The 20929-nt window shown below is 33.6% G+C and overlaps 1 protein-coding gene across 1 annotated transcript in view; it reads left to right on the forward strand.

Moving 5' to 3' along the window:
* LOC133189292 (structural maintenance of chromosomes flexible hinge domain-containing protein 1-like) overlaps positions 1 to 14798 on the forward strand; it is a 47228-nt gene extending 32430 nt beyond the window's left edge. Inside the window, exons 45-49 of the mRNA XM_061324693.1 lie at positions 8319 to 8425; positions 11306 to 11376; positions 11587 to 11758; positions 12103 to 12261; positions 13392 to 14798. Coding sequence (XP_061180677.1) covers positions 8319 to 8425; positions 11306 to 11376; positions 11587 to 11758; positions 12103 to 12261; positions 13392 to 13618 — 736 coding nt within the window. The 3' untranslated portion in view covers positions 13619 to 14798. The remainder of the gene's footprint in view (positions 1 to 8318; positions 8426 to 11305; positions 11377 to 11586; positions 11759 to 12102; positions 12262 to 13391) is intronic.
* Positions 14799 to 20929: the final 6131 nt, after the last annotated feature.

Consider the following 20929-nt stretch of genomic DNA (forward strand, 5'->3'; position numbering starts at 1 on the left):
TATTAAAAAATTGTTAAAATCAAGAAATACATATTTTTTTCATGATATACTTTACAGCAATCTATAACAAGTATAATGTTACAAGAGAAATTCCACCTCTCCCATGGGTGTAATTATCAAGCACTGGTCAAGGAGAATTTTGATAACAGAAAATTGCATGTCAAATTAGAGAGAAATTAATGAGTTTAGTGTTAGGAGCTAACTGGTAGAGCATCTCTGATCAAGCAGGTGTTATCTATATCTCTTGGGAATTGGGCAGAGGAATCAGCCATGTTGGATTAAATAGTTTTTGTGGGCTAGCCTAACTTTTAAAATGAATTTGGTGAAAAGTAATTAAAACTAATTTGATATTGTATAATAAACTAATTTGATATCGTATAATAAACTAATTAATTAAAACTAATTATACTTGGGGGGGGGGGGGGGGCATGATATTGGAATTAGCATGCCCGTTGTCCATATGAATTGCAGCTTAAAACCAGTCTGACATTAAATCTAAAAAAAAAAAAACAAGTATTTAAAAAAAAGTCTTAATTATGGTAGATAGTCCCTACAAATCTAATGTTGCATCAATATTACAATTTTTTTTCTTTTTATAAATCTTTGTAACAAATTGAAAAAAAATTGTTTTCAAATTTAATTTCAAAATGACATAAATATGCATTTTAATTGCACTACAAAGCAGATAGTGCAGATCCATTCATCCCTTGGGAGTAATGAGTGGACATGCATCCAGTTAAAGATTAATTAATGAGTTCAGTGTAGGAAGGCTAGCTGTCTCAATCATTTCTGTTAGAGCATCTCTGATCAAGCAGTTCTTATCTGTATCCTTTGGGAATTAGACGGCCGATGATATATACACGACCGTTGTGCGCATAGAAAAGAAAGTCTATTTACACGACGGTCGTGCGAATAGCTATTGCAAATTGCTGAGATATATACACGACCGTCGTGCACATAGGTAAGAAAAAAAATCTATTTACACGACGGTCGTGCAAATAGCAATGGCACATTGCCAGAGATATGCACACGACGGTAATAGCTATTATGCATATATTACACGACCGACCTGTGCTCGAAGACACGGGACGTTGTTTGTAAATAGAATTTGACCCCAACTCCAGTATGAACATTCATGTCAAAATTTTTTGACATTTAAATGCTATTATTAAATGAATGTTCTTATGAACGGACAATTCTTTTCTTTTACACACATTAAATTAGGAAGAATTTGGTAAAACAGAGACATATATAATAATAATATTATATGTCTCTGGGTAAAATAAAAATAAAAACTAGATCCGATCTCGATCAGATTTGTGTGGGCTAAACTTTGACATTGTGAGGATGAGATGAGCCTGTCTCTGGCTTTATGTGCACATGTACGTTTAATCTTTCTTTTTTTTCATTTACAGTTTTTTTTAAATAGAAATGCAAGCAATTGATTGTTTCACACTATAGTAAATAGTACTTTTATGTTGATATTTAATTACCTCAACTTTTTTTCAATTTTATCTCATGTTAAAAAAAAATGTAAAACATATGGGGGATTGACACCTGTATAAGATCTATACTCCAACTTCAGATTTAAAAAAAAAAAAAAAAAAGAAAAACTTTTGTAGGCAATCCCCTATCTGAATTGTAAAATACATATTAAGTTTAGAAACAGGATGGGGACATAAATACCACACTGTATTAGTTTTAGTCTGGCTATAGACTGGGACACATGATCATGCCCCCTTTATGGTTCTCTCTCACATCTTTAAGTCTTTCTATTTCTATTCTTTTCATACTTAAAGTTTACAGACTACTTCATTTACATATTTCTATTTGAAACTGAATTAAATATTATGGCCCACAACCATTTCCTTTCACATCCCTTTCTTTTTACGGTACAGCTTCTTTTGTGGATAATTTTGATTATTTTACATACATGTATAAAATATATGGACGCACCAGCTAGAGGATGGGTATATTATGAGCTATTCAAGTGTGCTGAAGAATACAACCAAATCGTAATATAATTTCTATCAGTTCCATAAAAATGTAGATGAAGCAGTATGATAGAAAAAGAAAACAAATCTATATTAAAAAAATAATAATAATGAAGATTAGAAACAAAAATAAAATTGGAAAGGGGGTTGATCACTCAACATCCGTTCTAAAAGAGAAGATGTGCAGATCACCAGGGGTAGACACTAACTTTCACACTTGGCTAGCGATGATAGGAGTGGGGGGGGGGGGGGGGGGGAAGGGAGGTTAAAAGTTACATTACTGGGTTATACTCTCCTGTATACCCTTTTCGGCCCTCAACCACACAGTGCACTCACACATGTTATATTCTGGATCTGCCATGGAATTTCGATGATATATTGATGACATAAAAAAATTGAACGTGAGCAGTACTTTCAACCAATGTAATATCATTTGCGGACGAGTGTTATATTTTCATAGTTGCAAATATGTCATATAACCGTCATTTTACATGTTCAAATTACTCTAATTTTGGGACTAAAGATTTAGAAACTCAATAAAAATAAAACAAGCAGTTATGCAAAATTTAATGAGATAGTTTAGAACTGTCTTTTCCAGAGAAACTTTCAAAGTGTAACGTGTATATTATGACTCTCTGAAACTATGTTTATTATAAAAATATTAAAGAAAACGTATAAAAAAAATATACATGAAAGAAAAAAAAATTAAAAGAGTACAACTGGAAAAAATCTTGAGGTCGAACTCGAATCACCACATTTACATTTCTGAATCAGCAGTTGTGTACCACTGCGCCACGAAATCATTGATAATGAATGATAAATTTAAGACAGATTGCCAAATCTTAAAATAATATTAGAAGAAAAATGAATATATATAAATGTTAACCTTAACCAAAATAAAGTGCCGTCATACACAAAATTATTCAAATGTTGTTTTACTGGTTAGGAGTGGTCTTTGTCAACAGTTTGTCGTCGTTTAGGAGATATACCTCAGTATTTACTACATACTCCATACAAACTTGATGATTTTTAGAATTTTTATATAAGGGAACTACAATATGTATTAACATATGAATATCATTATTGTTTAATTTGAGATTACACGTGTGTAATAAATAAGGTTGTATGACAAAATTTTGGTTAAAAAGTGTATTTAAGAAATCACTACTAGAGTAGGCAAAATTATGCTTATCCGATGTTCTATGACTCTTTTTAATTTGATGTGCTTTTCCAGGAACATCAAATATCAAAATCGCTAAAAAAAAAAAAAGAGAAAAAAAAAGCCTGGAAAACGTCAGATATTTCGGACTAGGCTGAGGTGGAGGGGGGTAAACCGCAAGCCTAACAAAATAGTAGGTAAACGTTTTGTTATACTTATAGTGACGTGTATATTATACAAATACAAGGGTAGTTCTAATAGAAACAGATTTACATTACACCGACCTATATGTCACTTTAGCATATAAATTAACATTATGAAAAAGTTTTTCTGATGTTTTCTTACTAAAATGCTTCTAGGCTTGAATCAGTTAAACCACTGCGTGCCGAACTTAACTGGGGACGAAACAACGAATGACATAATAAGTTGGTGTTATATAAAAGACAAGCTTATCTTTTAAAAAAAGATTGGTGAGCTAGCGCTGTAGCATAATAAAATACAGAAGAAGATATCCAAACCATTTGTTAAGTTTGCTGAATCGATTAATTATTAATTAAGGAAGGCAGATTGGTGCACTGAGGGTTGAGTTTGTGTGGGGGGGGGGGGGGGGTCACAATTCAGAATGGTGAATCAAAGAGTGTGCTTCACGTCGGCAAAAAGCATAACTCCTAACTGTGCTTTAAGCATTCTGTATTTTACTGTAATTTCAATTTCGAGGTGAAAAGATCAGTAGAACCAATGAGCACCTTCGGGCCTTTCCGGCAAGCTCGGAAAACATATCCGAGGTTGCTGCGGTTTTCCGAGCTTGCCGGAAAGATCCATGAAGGTAGATTAGAAAAGCTATGTATTCATTACAACTTTAGAAATAACAGTCTTGGTTTTATAAGACCCGAGTTACTGTTACTTTTTGTTCATTTACGTGCAGGTTAGACTTTAGAACACGAAACTTCAGATCATATGTATTTTCAGATAATAAACACTAAATTGCCATGTCTTTCCGACATACTCTGAAAAAGATTTTTTATTGTTGTTGTTGTTTTTTCCGAGCTTGCCGGATTTATCCACTAAGGTGGTAAAACTGTAAGGAAAGCTAGATGTCTAGAATCTTGGCATTATATGGCAAAATTTTTTCTTATACTTTTATGTGTAGGTTAGACAATAAATTTTAAAAAATTCAGAATCCAGATCTAGACTGGAATTGACTGTTTCTAATATACGAAATGTATATCGCGCATATCAGACAGGAAAGGCCAGTGTAAATTTGGATCATTTCTATTTTTGTATGACAAAACAAAATTGTTATCGTACAGTCTATCTACAGTAGTTTTCCCAGAATCCCCGACCGTGAAGTCGAGCATGCGTATTTCAGAAATATAGACTAACATAGTTGCTAGCGCTCGAGAGCGCTAGCAATAATGGTCGTGCGAATAGCTGATTAATAAATACTAGACACGACGGTTGTGCAAATAGTCAATGAAAAATTATATACACGACGGTCGTGCAAATAGTCATTGGAAAATTATATACACGACGGTCGTGCGAATAGCCGATGAAAAAGTAAGTGCACGACGGTCGTGCATATAGACACTGCCGAATTAGACAGAAGAACTGCTGGTCAGTTTATAGCATATGCATGTCATTTGATGGCCAGTCTTTTATTATACCCCCCGCAAACGAAGTTTAGGGGGGGTATATTGGAATCACCATGTCCGTCCGTCTGTCCGTCTGTCTGTAGACAAAATTTTGTCCTGAGCGTTTCTCAGATACTATTGCATAGATTTGTCTGAAAATTTGTACACTTATTATTCACCATATGAAGGTGTGCACCTGGTATTTTCATCGTGATTGAATAATTTTTCTGCATTTTACAGGCGTTTTTTTTTTTCATTTTTATTATGTGGTTTTGTCCTGACCTTTACTCAAAGACTATTTCATAGAATTGTATGAAAATTTGTACACTCATTATTTACCATATGAAGATGTGCACCTGGTATTTTCAAAATTATTTGATAATTTTTCTGCATTTTACAGATTTTTTTTTTTTCATTTTGATTGACTTAGTCATTTTGGGTTTATTTCTAAGGTTTGAGACACAGAATCTAGAACATCTGTACAAAAATGTGAACTACAGCTTAAAACTATTCATTAAAACAAAAACAAAAAAAAATCACCAAGTATTAAAAACAATTTTTACATTACACAGCAGATAGTGTAAATCCATTTGTCCCTTGGGACTAATGAGTGGACATCATCCAGTTAGAGATAAATTAATGAGTTCAGTGTGGGAAGTTGTTAGGGCATCTCTGCAAGCGTGTGTTATCTATATCTCCTGGGAATTTAAAGATCTCTGTTCTTTAATTCTCTTCATTGTAATTTATTGTCTGTCATATACTGGATGACCAGCCTTTCATTTTTAAAATGAATTTGATATAAAGTTATCAAGATTAATTTGATTTTGTAATTAATTGATTTTTTTTTTCAACAATCAATGCAGAATATCATGTCTAAAAAAGATGACAGATAGTTGCAATTTATTTTTTCAATGTATTAAAAAACAATGTAACTACAATGTATTCGTATTGATGTTTTATTAGGTTGTTCCTTGGTTTCATTCATTAAAAAAAATATAATAGCAATTATTTTTTCACTCTAAATGTAAATAAGAAAACACTTCTTAGATCCATAAAATATTAGTGATTTGGCACCTCTGAAAAACCCAGCGGGGGGTATTTGTCCGTTTTGGACAGTTCTAGTTTTTAATTTAAATTGGTATAGATTAAGTTGTTAAGACTAAATTGATATTGTAACAGTTTAATATGATATTTTTATTTAATTTTTTGAAAATATCATCTAGCAAATTTCAGAGCATCATGTCTCACAAATATGAAAGATGGGGGGGGGGGGGGGGGGGGGGGGGCATTTGTCAAGCTCTAACACTACCAGTTGAGGATCTATAATGTAATATTTGTTATAATGCCTACACCACAGGAAATGTATAAACAAAATTTATAAGAAATGGAAAAATCTTGGAAATCCTTGTATCAAGGTTGACTTGATTTTCTTGCACTCTAAACTGTTCGTGATAATTGAACAATATTTGACGGGCGTATCATGCTGTGGCAGGGCACTTTATTTTATCTTGACAATATATCAACAAATTAATCTATATCAAATAATATGTGTTTTTAAATTAATACTTGAAGTTCATCTATTTCATTGACTAAAAATTTACAAAAACAATATTACATGTACTTATTGCCAAATGTCTCTAAACAAGTCGTTTACAAATAGTTGTGTAGTTCATCAAGAACACTGACTGAAAAATCATTTTGAAAAAAAGTCACATGTACATTATTATTAATTGCCAAAAGGCCTGCTACCAATTTGAGTTTAATACAAAAAAAAAATAATCCACAATTTGTTTCAAAATTTCAAATTCTTGAAATTAGAGAATCCAGGCTTTGTTACGAGCTGTTAGTGCTAGATGGACTAACAAAGTTAAATATTAATATCAACTGTTGTGGAAACGATACTTTCTGTATATAACACGCTTTACGTACTGAATGTTTCTTGTCCCATCTTCCGAGGATGCTTAAAAGTGAAAATGTTTTACCCCTTATCTACGACTTATTAGTTCTAAAGCGTGTTTTCAATCTCAATATCATCTTTTCGCTTCGTACAAGCCGCCATTTTCCTAGTACAACTACTTTCATTTTCAATTTTTTGATAGGTCGTTTGTGTATCGTTTCGTACCGATATTTGAGTGCATGTATCGTAAACCGTATCTTAGCAGAAAATATCGGTGTATCGGTATATCGTCTCACCCCTAATATGTAGAATCTTCTTGAGGTAGTGTAGATTTTAAATTGTTCACATCATGGCCCCAGGGGGTAGGATGCTGCCATGATAGGGGAATTAAAAGTTTTTCATTGAAATATATATAAAAAAATCTTCTCAAGAACCACTGGGTCAGATAAGATGAAACTTAGGTGAAAGTTTCCTGAGGTAGTGTAGATTGAAAATTTTTTCATATTATGGACCCTGGGGGTAGGGTGGGGCTACAGTAGGGAATCAAAATTTAACATAGGATTGTATATAAAAAAAAAATTAAAATTATCTCAAGCACAGCAAAGCCATAATTAGGCAAAAAAAAAAAATAGTTTCTCAGGCACCGCCGCATCAGGTCAAACACGGCCACATTGATCATTTTTATTAACATATTGAAAAGGGAGATCAACTCAATTTTCTATTTTTACAAAGTGAACAAGAAAATTGGGTTATTCCCCTTTTCACTGAGAAACTATTAATTAATCCTTTATGGCCTTAGTCATATTAATATGGAAGCAACTTCAGGTAGCGTAGTTTCAAATTTGTTCAAATAATGACCCCCTCCCTTCCCAGGCATAGTGTGGGGCCACAGTAGCCAAAGTTTAAATAGAATTTTATAAAATCCTCCTCTCTTGAACACTAAAGTCATGATGAATCATATTTTAAATGTAGAATCATCCTCAGGTAGTGTAGATTCAAGTTTGTTGAAATCTTGAACCCAAGGGATAGGGTAGGGCCACAATAGATGATCATAGATTTACATATCTGCAATTTATAGGAAATGATTTTAAAAACGTTCTTCCCTGAAGATCAGCAAAGCAATGATTAGTCATTTTTATACTGAAGCATCCTCTGGTAGTGTAGTTTCAATTTTATTCAAATCATGGCCCCTGTGTATAGGATGGGGCCACAAAAGGGAAATCAAATTTTACATGGGACTACACTTGTATATTGGGGGGGGGGGGGGGGATCTGATGAAGAAGTGACTCAGGTGAGCATTGTGGCCCATGGGCCTCTTTTTGTTTAGTATGGATGAATCTGACTGAATTAAATTGTCATAAAATCTAAGGACAATATCACATGAATTATGTCATCAGTGACCCATTCCAGTTCATTTTATTTGATGTGATACTCATACACTCTTCATATTTTCAACTTCTTCTTCAGAAGCAGTGGGCAAGTTTCAACCAACTTTACCACAAAGCATTCTTGAGTAAAGGGGATTCAATTTCTTTAAACGAATGGCCAGTTAGGCCCATGAACCTCTTGTTTCAGTATTCTTGTATTTAGATGTACTTTTTTCACCACTTTCTTTTTAAACTGCATTTCTTTTACAGACCTCTTCCTCACATTCGATACAGATCAGGCTGGAAACCTCCTGGTAACCCATCTTATGCCAGAGGTTTTCTAGAGTTCCCTCAGCATAAAGAGGAATGTCAAATTGGTATATCTATATGTACATGTAGCTTGTTCAATTATTTTACAAGTTGACAATTTAACAGATTATCTGTCTTTTGATTTCTTTCAATGTTGACTGTATTGTACATGTACAGTGTATGATAACTGTCAAGCCAAAACCACTGTTATGTGCATTGTGATGTTAAGGAGAAAACGAGTGCAAAATTTGGCATCATTGTAATGAGCATTGAGTCCTCTACCAAAATTGTGAAATTCATGGCCCCAGGGTCAAGGGTTCTGGTGCTAGGGCGGGGCTATATAGATCATATAGTGAAAGTGCATAATTTCTTTGAAAATCTTCTTCTCTGCTCCTGGGTATTAAATAAACTAACTAAGTATATAGTTATGATGAGTAAGAGTGCCTCTTCCAAAATTGTGAAATTCATGACCCCAGGGTCTGGGATTCTGGTGTTAGGGCGGGGCTCTATTGATTATATAGTGAAAATGCATTAATTCTTTGAAAATCTTCTTCTCTGCTCCTGGGTATTAATTAAAAAACTAACTAAGTATATAGTTATGATGAGTAAGAGTGCCTCTTCCAAAATTGTGAAATTCATGGCCCCAGGGGCAGGGGTTCTGGTGTAAGGGCGGGGCTTTATTGATTATGTAGTGAAAATGCATTAATTCATTGAAAATCTTCTTCTCTGCTCCTGGGTATTAAATTCAGTAACTAAGTACATAGTTAGGGTTAACAAGAATGCCTCTTCCAAAATTGTGAATTTCATGGCCCCTGGGTCAGGGGTTCTGGTGTTAGGGCGGGGCTCTATTGATTATGTAGTGAAAATGCATTAATTCTTTGAAAAATTTCTTCTTCTCTGCTCTTGGGTATTAAATTCAGTAACTAAGTACATAGTTATGATGAGCAAGAGTGCCCCTTTCAAAATTGTGAATTTCATGGCCCCAGGGGCAGGGGTTCTGGTGTTAGGGCGGGGCTCTATTGATTATATAGTGAAAATGCATTAATTCATTGAAAATCTCCTCCTCTGCAAACTAAGTACATAGTTATGATGAGCAAGAGTGCCTCTTCCAAAATTGTGAATTTCATGGCCCCTGGGTCAGGGGTTCTGGTGTTAGGGTGGGGCTCTATTGATTATATAGTGAAAATGCATTAATTCTTTGAAAATCTTCTTCTCTACTCCTGTGTATTATTGAAACACATTAAATACATAGTTATGATAGGATGCCTCTTCCAAAATTGTAAAATTCATGGCCCCTGGATCAGGGGTTCTGGTGTTAGGGCGGGGCTGTATTGATTATAAAGTGAAAATGTTTTAATTCTTTAAAAATCTTTTTCTCTGCACCTGGGTATTATTTAAACAAACTAAGTACATTGTTATGATAAGCAAGGATGTCTCTTCCAAAATTGGGAAATTCATGGCCCTGGGGACAGGAGTTCTGGTGCAAGGGCAGGGCTATATAGATCCTATAGTCAAGGTGAATTATTTCTTTGAAAATCTTCTTCTCTGCCCCTGGGTATTGTTTAAACAGACTAAGTACATTGTTATTATATGCAAGGATGCCTCTTCCAAAATTTTATGACCCCAGGTTTAAGGGTTCTGGTGAGGGGAGGGGGGGGGGGGCTTCTATAATTGATTATAAAGTGAAAAGCAAAATTTCTTTGAAAATATTCTTTTCTGCTTCTGGTTAGAAAAGCAAAGAAGCTAAGTGTATAGTTATGATGAGCAAGAGTGCTTCTTTCAGAGTAGTGAATTTCATGACCCCTGGGTCAGATGTGCTGGTGTGAGAGTGGGGCTCTTGTTAATATAGTGAAAATGCATTAATTCTATTAAATAATCCTGTTTGCTCCTTAGTGTTAAGCAGATAAACAAAGTGATTAGTAATGATGAGCAAACTTATGGTCCCAGGGTCAGAAGGTCTGGTGTTTCGGGGGGGGGGGGGGGGGGGGGGGCTCTATTGATAATATAGTGAATCTGTAGTTAAAATGCATTATTTCTTTAAAAATCTTCTCCGCACCTGGGCATATCTGAGGTAAATAGAGTAAAAATTTTTATAAGGAAGGGAATTTTTACCAGATTTTTGAACATCCGGACCATTTGCTCAAGTGTTCTGGTCCTGGCCAGGGCTCTATTAGTTTGTATTCTACTGAGAGGAGTTATTCCCCTTTGCCATTTACTTTTGATAATTTATCACTGTAAATAATGTACTTGAAAGGTAAATAGAATAAGAGAATTATGCAAAAACTTTTATTGTATAATACAAAAAGTACTTTCATTGTTTTAATGATCAGATAGACTTGTAAGTAGTAGATAAATAAAAATGAGACAAAAATAACTTGTCTTATTAAATGTTCATTAAAGACCAAGAGAGGCCAATGTAAGTGATTTCAACAAGGGATTAAAATAGTAGAAGAAGCATTGATAATTTGTTAATAGATTTATTAATATACTGTATGGTGATAGTGATAAATGGGGAACAGATTAGAACCTAATTTATGAACTGTTAATGAATATTAAGACCAATTATTTTGTTGATCATGATCACCCTATTTTTTTTTCTTTTGGGCAACAAAGCTTCACCTTTCAGTTCATATTATGCATCTATGCATCCTTTAAATTATTGTATTATACTCAGGTGACCGTTAAGGCCCTTGGGCCTCTTGTTATAACACAACCATGGAAGTGTGAGAACAAAACAAATGATGTCTTCCAAAAAAAACACAGCGTCATGACATACAATTTGTGTTTTTTTTATTTCTATAAACAATGTCGTATTATTTTAAATAGGAAAAAATTTCTATCGAGATCACTTAATACCTAAAAATGTGAAATTATTTACTGATGGGTGGGTTTTGCTTGACAGTCATCATATACAGTGAACCTGTAGTTCTGTTGTTTTTTTTTTTTAGTGTTTGGGATGTTGTTGGGAGATACCCTAATTCTGGATGATCTGAATTCTGCCAATGCTTATCGACAGGAGGTAAATAGTACACTTTTGAATTGAGTATAAGATTTGTCATTGTTCATGCATTTGTTCTTTTCTATCTTGTTTAAATCATGACCATAAATTTAAGTAAAACCTTTCCTATGTAGTGTGTGTTGTTAATTATCTCTTCAAAACAATAGACATAAAATCTTATATCATAAATGGTTTATGAACATAAATAAAAATGCTTCTTTTTTTTAACAGATTGTGAAATTTACACATTGTCCCACAATTCTCACCAGAGAGGGGGATCGAATAAGGAGCAATGGCAAGTTTGGGGGTTTGATGAATAAGGCAGTGCCTTTTGAGAAACTGAAGGGGGCAGTGTTTGGGGAGCCGCTTTCCCGTCAGTATAAAGAGGCGGACACAATTCTTGGTAAGTTCACAGACACTGCAGTAACGAGACACTTGTGGTATTCTTTATGCTGGGATTTTATGAAGGGACAGAAAAATTGTAACTGTGATTTCTTCAGTTAGTGGTTTTAAGAAAAAGGATTTTTTTTAAAAAAAACTTGATTGCAGTTTCTTTTTATCAGTGATTTATTGGTAGAATTTGTGATTTTCTAGACTAGAGCTTTAAGGTTTCAGAAAGTAACTGGGGGGGGGGGGGGGAATAAAACCTCATTTACATACATGTAGCATGGATCACTTTATTTCTGTATACCAGTGAAATAGAAGAAAATGGCTCTTAGAAAGATTTTTAATCATTTTAACATCCAGAAAATCTTCAGAGACTTAAAGTTGCAATGCAAAAGACAGAAAAAGCCAAAGACGAACTGAAAGAACAGTCTAGTTACATAGAGCTACCAGAGATGAAGAACAAGAAGAAGGAGTGTCAAGAGGCAGAGAAACAGCTGAGGGAAATCGAACAGAAATTAGGTAATTATCATAACAGAAGTTTTACAAGAATCTTGGCTATTGAATAGGAAATGGGAAAGATATTTTTTACATACATGTAGAATTGTTTGAAACTTGTTTATTCTTTTCTCCATCACCATGGATAAATTTTATTTTACATGTATTTTCATTCTGATGGATGAGTGACTTTCACTGGTCCCTCCATAAAAACTATTCCTGATTCTGACTTGTCAGAGAGGATAATAAATTGGAGTCTGATTGATACTGCTAAAATCCCAATTTATATATAAAGTGCCATTATGCTAAAAAAAATATTAATTAATAGATTCTCAGGCCGAAAATTTCAAAATTCAATGCAGCAGGCACTATTTTCTTTTTGAAGCAGGTGTATCTTTTTTTCATGTCAATCATTCAACAAAATGATATCAACTAATTCTTACTTTTTTTTGTTCTCTTACATTAATTTTAATAGGTATTAAACTTTAAATGATGTTATTCCAAACATTTGTTTAAAAGTCAATGTATAAAATACCGTATTAACAAGGAATATATTGTTTATCTTATAAAAACGTCTATCAATTAGCATTTATGAAATGGGGAATAACTCAATTTTCTTTTTCAAAAATAGAAAATTGAGTTATTTTCCTTTTCAGTTTGTCAATAGAATTGATCAATGCGGTAGTTTTTGACTTGATGCGGCGGCGGTGCATAAGAAACTATTGATTAAATTTTTTTGACCTAATACTATAGTTGTATAAAAGTAAAATTAGAGATCAGTAGGTTTGGTTTTCAAAGGTTTAGAGTTGTAGGAAGCAATAGGAATAAAGAGTACAGATTTTGGTATGAGAAATACACACACATAAAAATATATATATATATATATATATATATATATATATATATTGATTGTCTTCATGAACTCTCATTAATTCTCATGGACAGAAACATCTGATTTCATGGCACCACTTTTTTTTTTTGATTAGTATCATCATATGAAAGTTCAATTGAACAAGTGATGTACACTTACATCTCCTGGGTAGAGAAAGATATGGATTGTTGCTTATAGTTTTATATACATGTACTTTATAAGTCAGTTATTGCTAAATATTTTATTGAGGTCATCAGATTCATGGAATGTTTGTTTTCTTCAGGTATGACATCCACACCTTCGAGATCGCGCACCCCACAAGTCACCACACCTGTGCCAGAGGCTGCCACGCCCAGTAAACGGTCCCGCCTCTCCAATCGTTTCCCTGTCAATGGGACAGAGACTGTCCCCACCCCTAGTCCTCAGTTCACCCCCACCAGACAAAGTAAAAGACTAGCCTCCATTACCCCCACATCAGAGGACAATAGAAAAAAGCTACGAAGAACGTGAACATTGCAAAGTGTATAAATGGGACGGTGTTTTTATTAATCATGAATGACATTTGTAAAGGGCATTCGATCATACATGATAGAGGAATTTACAAAATGGCAGCTGGAAATCATATGAATGATGATTTACATTTTATTTTTAAAAAAAAAAGTGTAGAACCATTACTGACTGTAGGAAAAGTACTAATAACTTGGTACTGTACTGGTCAGGGCTGTATATCGTAGTTGGTGTTTGGGAATGGTGTAAATCATTTTAAGTAGATTAGTGAAGATTACAGAACAGATGTTTTATCACCATGGAGGTTCATTTCCAGATGTAGATGTATTTCTCAGTATTATTGTACAAAGTATGAGGTTTTAATTACTGCTGTAATGTTAAAAACTTAATCTTCTTCATATAACATGTATTTGAATTGATAGTCCTCAATTTCAATTTGTTTTCTTTCCATTTGCAACCAATCCTACAAAATGGGCTGAATCAAAATATTACATTGCTTTTTCAATGAACAAATAGTTTTTCTAATAAGAAATTGCTAATTAAAGATGAATACATGCACTATTTTTTATGAATAAATTTTATACACAGAAAAACAAGTTTATTTCCATACCTTCTTGACCAAACGGTAGAAATGGTGAAATACAGACAAAACAGAAAACACTTTCATTTTGGTCCTATATATCAGATTAAAACAAAAATGTTTTAAAACTCTTAATATTAGTATTGTTATGTAATATTTCTAAAAAGTTCATAATTATTTACATGTATCAATGATTGTGTACTATATTTTGTAGAATTTGCTCAAATCCTTAATGTAAGCCTTCTTGTGAGAAGCTAAAAAGAGATAAAACATGGAAATAATTTGTCCCTGTCAACATGTACATGTGTTCTTTTTTAAGTCTATTAACCATTGAATGAATAGCAATTTTGTCAGCATACATTTTTTTTTAAAAAAGAATTTGGCTTTTTTCTTGAAATATGTTAAAACTAGGGATGGCAAGGAATATTCGAATATTCATTTGATGAGTTGATATTCGAATATGAATTTAAGATTCAAATATTCGGTGTTTTTCAGATTTCATAAAAAGAAGTACTGTGATTAATAAATTTTGGAATTATCCCTGTTTAATTTACTAGCAATCAATTTCGATCGCCTGATTTCTTTCACTACTTTCTTATCTTATAGATCTACTAAATTACATGTATTTTGTTTTGAGTAAGGTGTTAATGAATTGTACAATGATGCTTTATATGTAATACAAAACATACTTTCATAGTTTTCATAAGTTAAATACGATCGAATCTAGAAATGAGGACAACAAAATGAAAACCTTATTCGAATGTCTAAAAAGTGAAGAGTATACATACTTATCTAAACAAACTTAATTGATCATTAAATGAACGTCCGATATAGAATTAGTCTGTAATTAATATTGTAAAGGGCTCAATTTCAGAATAAATGTGTAAATTACTTGATTATCTCGGGTTGTACAAATTTCTGAGTTTTATATTTATTATCGGGAAATTAGTTAATTACCTAGGAAAATGTTTATGGAAATATTTGATTGTATTTTAAAAATATTGTATCAAAGATTATAATCATATCTCTTATTAGGCAGATAATTTTAATTTATTACACATATTGAAATCTGAACAGTATATTGCTATGACCTTTGCCTTTGGTAAGACGACTGGTTCCCAGTTGGAGCTACTATATATATACACGTTTCATTTGTTAAAATGATACCTTTCTACATTTAAATAAATTATTTATTTCAAACATTGACAAATATCAAATGTAATTCTTATTGTACACCTACAAAAGTCTTCATACAATTTGACTTCCAATATAAGTATACAGGTCTACGCTAAACCTTTCATGAAAGTAGGATGATGCATATTTAAAATAAAACAGATTTTATTTATTTTATCGAATATTCGAATATATTCGAATACTTTCATTGAATATTCGAATATGAATTATTGACAAAATTGACATCCCTAGTTAAAACAGATTATTTCATTCAAATATGTTCCAAAAGATTTAAGCAAAAGGCTAGCTTATTTTATTCAGAAAATCCTTTAGCAATAGTTGATGGAATTTTTAACTGTTATTTTTTTTTTAATGTATAAAGCCTCCATCATGAAGAAAAACTACCTAGAAAAATAAAAATTTAAAAAAAAATTTTAAAAACTTTTTTTGGTTTTGTTTTATATCCATTGTGTATTACTGATTAAATGGCTTTTGTTTTTCGGTAATGTTTGTTGAAAATAATTGTATACTTAATTTTATTAAAATTTGATGTTGATCTGTGTGAATAGTTATTACACTGCAGAAATTTGCTTGTGCCCAATTGCTCAAGTGACCTATTGCTGTCTGTTTTCATTCATTGTCTTATATTTTGTGTTAAAATTTGAACATTTTCAGCTTCTTATCTGGAACCACTGAATCAATTTCAACTAATTTTGGCATACAGCATCTATGGGTGAAGAGTAAAAAAATCATTAATTTCAGGGATGAGGCCAAACCCATAAAAAAATCTTTAAAAATCTTCTTTACTCTTCTCTGCTTTTGGACATCTAGGAGAAAAACAGAGTGCAGAGTTGTAATGAGCAAGGGTGTCTTTACCAGATTTGTGAAATTTAGAACCATGCACTGGGTCAAGTGTTCTGGTGCTCACACTGGGCAGGACTTGATTGATCTTGTAAGTAAATTTGTATTCTAAGGGAGAGAAGGTATTAATTTCCCTTTGCTATTTACCTACGATAATTTAAAATCACTTTAAAAAATGTAATTCATAGAATCCAACAAGAATTTTTAAAGTATAATACAAAATGTACTTACGTAGTTTTCAAAGGTCATACTTGTAAATAATTGATAAATTAAAATGAAACAAAAATACCTTATCGAAAGTTTGTATATTAAAGCGATACCGTGGCGCAAAAAGGGAAGTATTGACAAAATTAGAATTTTTGCTTGACACATGCAAATTTTGTTGAATTCTTGAAAGTAACAAGTTTCAAAAAATTACAGGTTTCAGAGCCTAAAAATTCTATTTTTATGAGAGAAAAAACAACTTTTGTTTGCCCCAAGGCAACAATATTGCTTCTTTTCTTCACCGTAGCTCAGTCGGTAGAGCGCTCGCTCCGTGCTCAGAAGGTCGTGTGTTCGAATCACGGCCGCGACTGACCTAAGTCAAGTAGCAACTGTTCCTTCGCCAAGCGCTCTGCACTTTGAAGTTGCGGGTCATTCGGACGAGACGTAAAAAAACCGAGGCCCCGTGTCACGATAGGCGTTGGCACGATAAAGGACCCTCACTGCTCAATGGCCCTCACTGCTCAACGGGAGTGCCGAGTAAGGTCTAAATTTGAAGCCCTTCACCGGTATATGGTAACGTCTCTACCAGGGTTGTCCGGTAATATCGTGGACAAAGCGTTTTTATCGAAAAATAATGGGCGCAACTAAGCTGAAATGTTTATCATATTTGGGTGCATCTTAATTTTCTTGATAAAATATAGACAAAAATAAAGATTTTATTATGCTTGAATATATACAGGGTACGGTCCTACGGCGCACGATCATAATACCAGGATTTCATTAGGGAATATACGAGTATTTTTAAAAATAAAAGTATTAAATTGATAAGGCTGGGGGAAAATTATCTTTATTTTAATCCACTATCTATTTTATCGTCTTTTGGAAAATTTCAAGGCATTTGCTTAATTTTTGACAATTTCCCGATCATTTGAAATGGGAAAGTGGTAAACACAACATACGAAAAATGATTTGATGACGTTATGACGCATCGGAGAGCAGTTCCGTTGGATTTAGAGTAGTAATGTCGCCCTAAGAGACTTTAAATGACTACAGAAGAAAAAAAACTAGATCTTTAGTATACAAGTGAAAAGGGAGTTGTCTAAATGCGAAACTTTTTGATAAAGTCCCGGGGTAGAACATAACATACGGACAAACAGCTACTAGCAATAGCGAAAGACGCTGTCAGTGTAGACTGTCGTTATAAAATTAGCCTACTTAGTTGAATGATATAGTGAGAGTACTATCCATAATACAACTTACTAATAAATCTGCAGATGGTCCCATTTGTGTGCAAGATTGGTTCCTCGACTGATTATGGAGGAATAAAGGAAACCTCAAGTATGTGCATCAATGAAATTCCCGAATTTTAGTATCCACCTTTTTTTTAGCAGCTTTAGACACTTTGATGTTATCATCCGTGAGCCGTAAAGCGATGCCACACATAACATATAATCTCATATTTTATTTCTATTTGAAATATGCTATGTATATTGATGTAAAATGTACTAAAGAGTAGTGAAAATTTTAAAACGCGGTGATGATTATTTTTCACTCTAGACAACTTTTTCCCACGATTTTACCGGACAACCTTCGTATATGAGTGACAAATTCTCGAACGGGACGTAAAACTAGATACAAACAATCAATAAATCTTTGCAATTGTACAGGTGTGCAGAAAAGTTGAAGTTGCCATGATCTCAAGTTCCAAGAAATGAAAGTCGGTAGATCGAGGATTTTGATACAGTCTTCAATTAAAAGGTTATCAGAACATATTCCTCACTATAAATGTGAGAGGGAATGGGTTTTCTATATCAGCTCAACCACTATTGTTTTGTTTAGTCTGCATTATGACAGTGACAAATGGGGGCATGTACATGCAAGAAAATAGATCTACTTAGGATTTATTATGGAGTACGTACTACGTAGACTAATTATTTTGTTGACCTGCATAATCATCCTATTTCTCTTACTTTGGGGAAACATAACTTCAACTATGGGTTTAGTTTTATTTTATTTTATATTTCTATGGATCTTTTACAGTTTATACTCAGGTGACCGTTAAGGCCCTTGGGCCTTTTTTGTGTGTAGCTGTATGTTCTAACCAGTGGTACATTATGGGGTGAAATGAACATATCTCCCAAGCAAATGGGCTTAATTTTGTATAACTGGGTTAACTCTGCAATTATAATTTACATTTATTTAGATAGTCATATACGTCAGTGAAAGTAGAGAAAAATTAAACATTAATTTTAATAAGTTGACAAAATGAAGTTTGGTCATTGTTTACATGTAACTTCTAAATGACAGACCCTAGTCATGAATTGCTGGAGCATAACTTTGAGTACAACCTGTTAGGCGTGTAGATCATTTTAGGTAAATTTATATTCTCCTAGTCCTGCCCACCTTTTAAAAGAAATGGTCAATGAATTAATGGCCATACGATGACCCTAGTGTGTATTATTTTGTGGTAAAATTGTTATCCCTTCGCAACAATGTTGGAGGGGATACAGTAACGCGCTTGTGTGTGTGTGGGTGTTTGTGTGTGTGTAAGTTTGTCCTGTGCGAAACGGAAGTGACGTAGTTTGCATCGGGATCGATATGGAATGCTGTCTTGATTTATAGATATGTCCTTTGCGAGGGGATGCTCTGCTTTGCGGTGCCCTTGTTCATTATTTTTTTTACGAAAACAGCTGGACCACCGTCATACTAATATGCAAGCATCCTTAGGAATGGCAGATTCGGATTTGTTAAACTCATTTTCTGAGGAGTAGGGTATGGGGCTACTAATGAGGATCAAAGTTTTACATAGGAATAAATGGGAACAACATCTAGGGCTATGATTAATCATTTTTATTTACAAACGTCCACTAGAGGATCAAAGCATAAGAATATGTTGGAAATAATCTCGAAAACAACAGACCATGATTAGTTGCATGTTTAAAAAAAATATGCAAGCATGGAATAAATGGGGCTGTAAATATGTGTCAAGTATTACATATACAGTCAGTGTGCACATATAAGAGAAAGAATTTTTAAAAAATATGCTTGGTTGCTAATAAGAAATGATATGAATTTTTTTAGCCACGGGGATTTTTGTTTTGTTTTCATCCTTTTTTCCGGAGAAAATAAAGTGGGGGAGGGGGAGGGGGGTCTGTATGATATTTGGTGAAATATGAAGATAACTAACAGTATTCAAGCTCAGAAGTCCATTGAAACCATACAAATTTGGACCAAAGCAAACAAGGACCTCTAAAAATAAGGAGTGGATCAGGTGCATTGGAGGAGTAAGCATGCATCCCCCGTCGAATTGTCACATCCACCGTGTGCTCATTGTCATGAGCGGGCCAACTCCATATGCAGGTTATATCCTTTTCTAGTAAAATATCCAAATATGAAACAGATGTGTCAGACTCTGTGATCTCTTTTATTTCGAGTTCAAAGAGAATATATCGAATCAACGTATAGGAATGAAAACATGGCCGTAGGAACCGGGGGGGGGGGGGGGCACGGGGGGCCGTGCCCCCCCCCCCCCAATAATGCTTGTGCCCCCTCAATAAAAACGTCTGATGACTTTTTTTTTCTTGTTAAGGAATTTTGGTAGTTGATGTTTTTTTTTTTTTTGGCTTGTCAGGAAATTTTTGGTAGTGCCCCCTCAACGTCAACTGAAAAATGTATGGCTGTGCCCCCCCCCCCCAAACTGAAATTGCTTCCTACGGGCCTGGAAAATGAATATTGTAAAGTACGTCGTCGAAATATCTAAATGTTGAATTGAAGGCCTCAGCAAGAGACATCTAAATTCTTCTCTTGTGGAATTTTTTTTTATCTTCTGCTTCATATGAATACAAAAGTAGTTCTGTTAATAACGGGGTGCAATTGGTACCCCTGAAATTCCGACAGATTGTTGGAAGACCTGATCTCCAAAAACTACACAGATATTGTCAATTAGAAACTCAAGCATCTTTTTCATATCAACTTTGGAGTACTTGTTTGTACAATCGGAATGTTTTTTAACAAAATTAATTTGCAAATGACCATTGACAAGTTAAGTAATTGTACGAGTTCCGTTTTTATTGAAAAAGTAGCTGTCTACGATGTCAAAAAGGCTGGACTTTAATTTATCGTGGGGAATGATTGTATAGAGTGCTGAAAAGTCGTATGTTTTGATGTTATTGTTGTACAGCACTCCGAAGTTCGGGAAGTATCGGGTTCGATATGCCAAAAATTAAATAAACGGGAGATAACTTTTGGTGGTGATGTAAACACGTAACGAAACATCTGTTACTTAGTTGATGGTTTATTCCGTCTCTAAAACTAAAGGCAAGTTTTTTTTTCATCTGAGAACATAATACTTCATATTTTTCATACGTTTTATATACTCGATTAAAATTCAGCATCCGTTGTTTTTGTGCGCATACAGGTAATAAAAATCTCGAAATGTGCAAATGCCAAATGAATGTACAATATAATTTTAATTAATCTGACACAAAACGTATATA

This window comes from Saccostrea echinata, unplaced genomic scaffold (genome assembly GCF_033153115.1).
Source record: "Saccostrea echinata isolate AGI-Se365-2 ecotype Australia unplaced genomic scaffold, CSIRO_AGI_Sech_v1 ptg000001l, whole genome shotgun sequence".
Taxonomy (NCBI): Eukaryota; Metazoa; Mollusca; class Bivalvia; order Ostreida; family Ostreidae; genus Saccostrea; species Saccostrea echinata.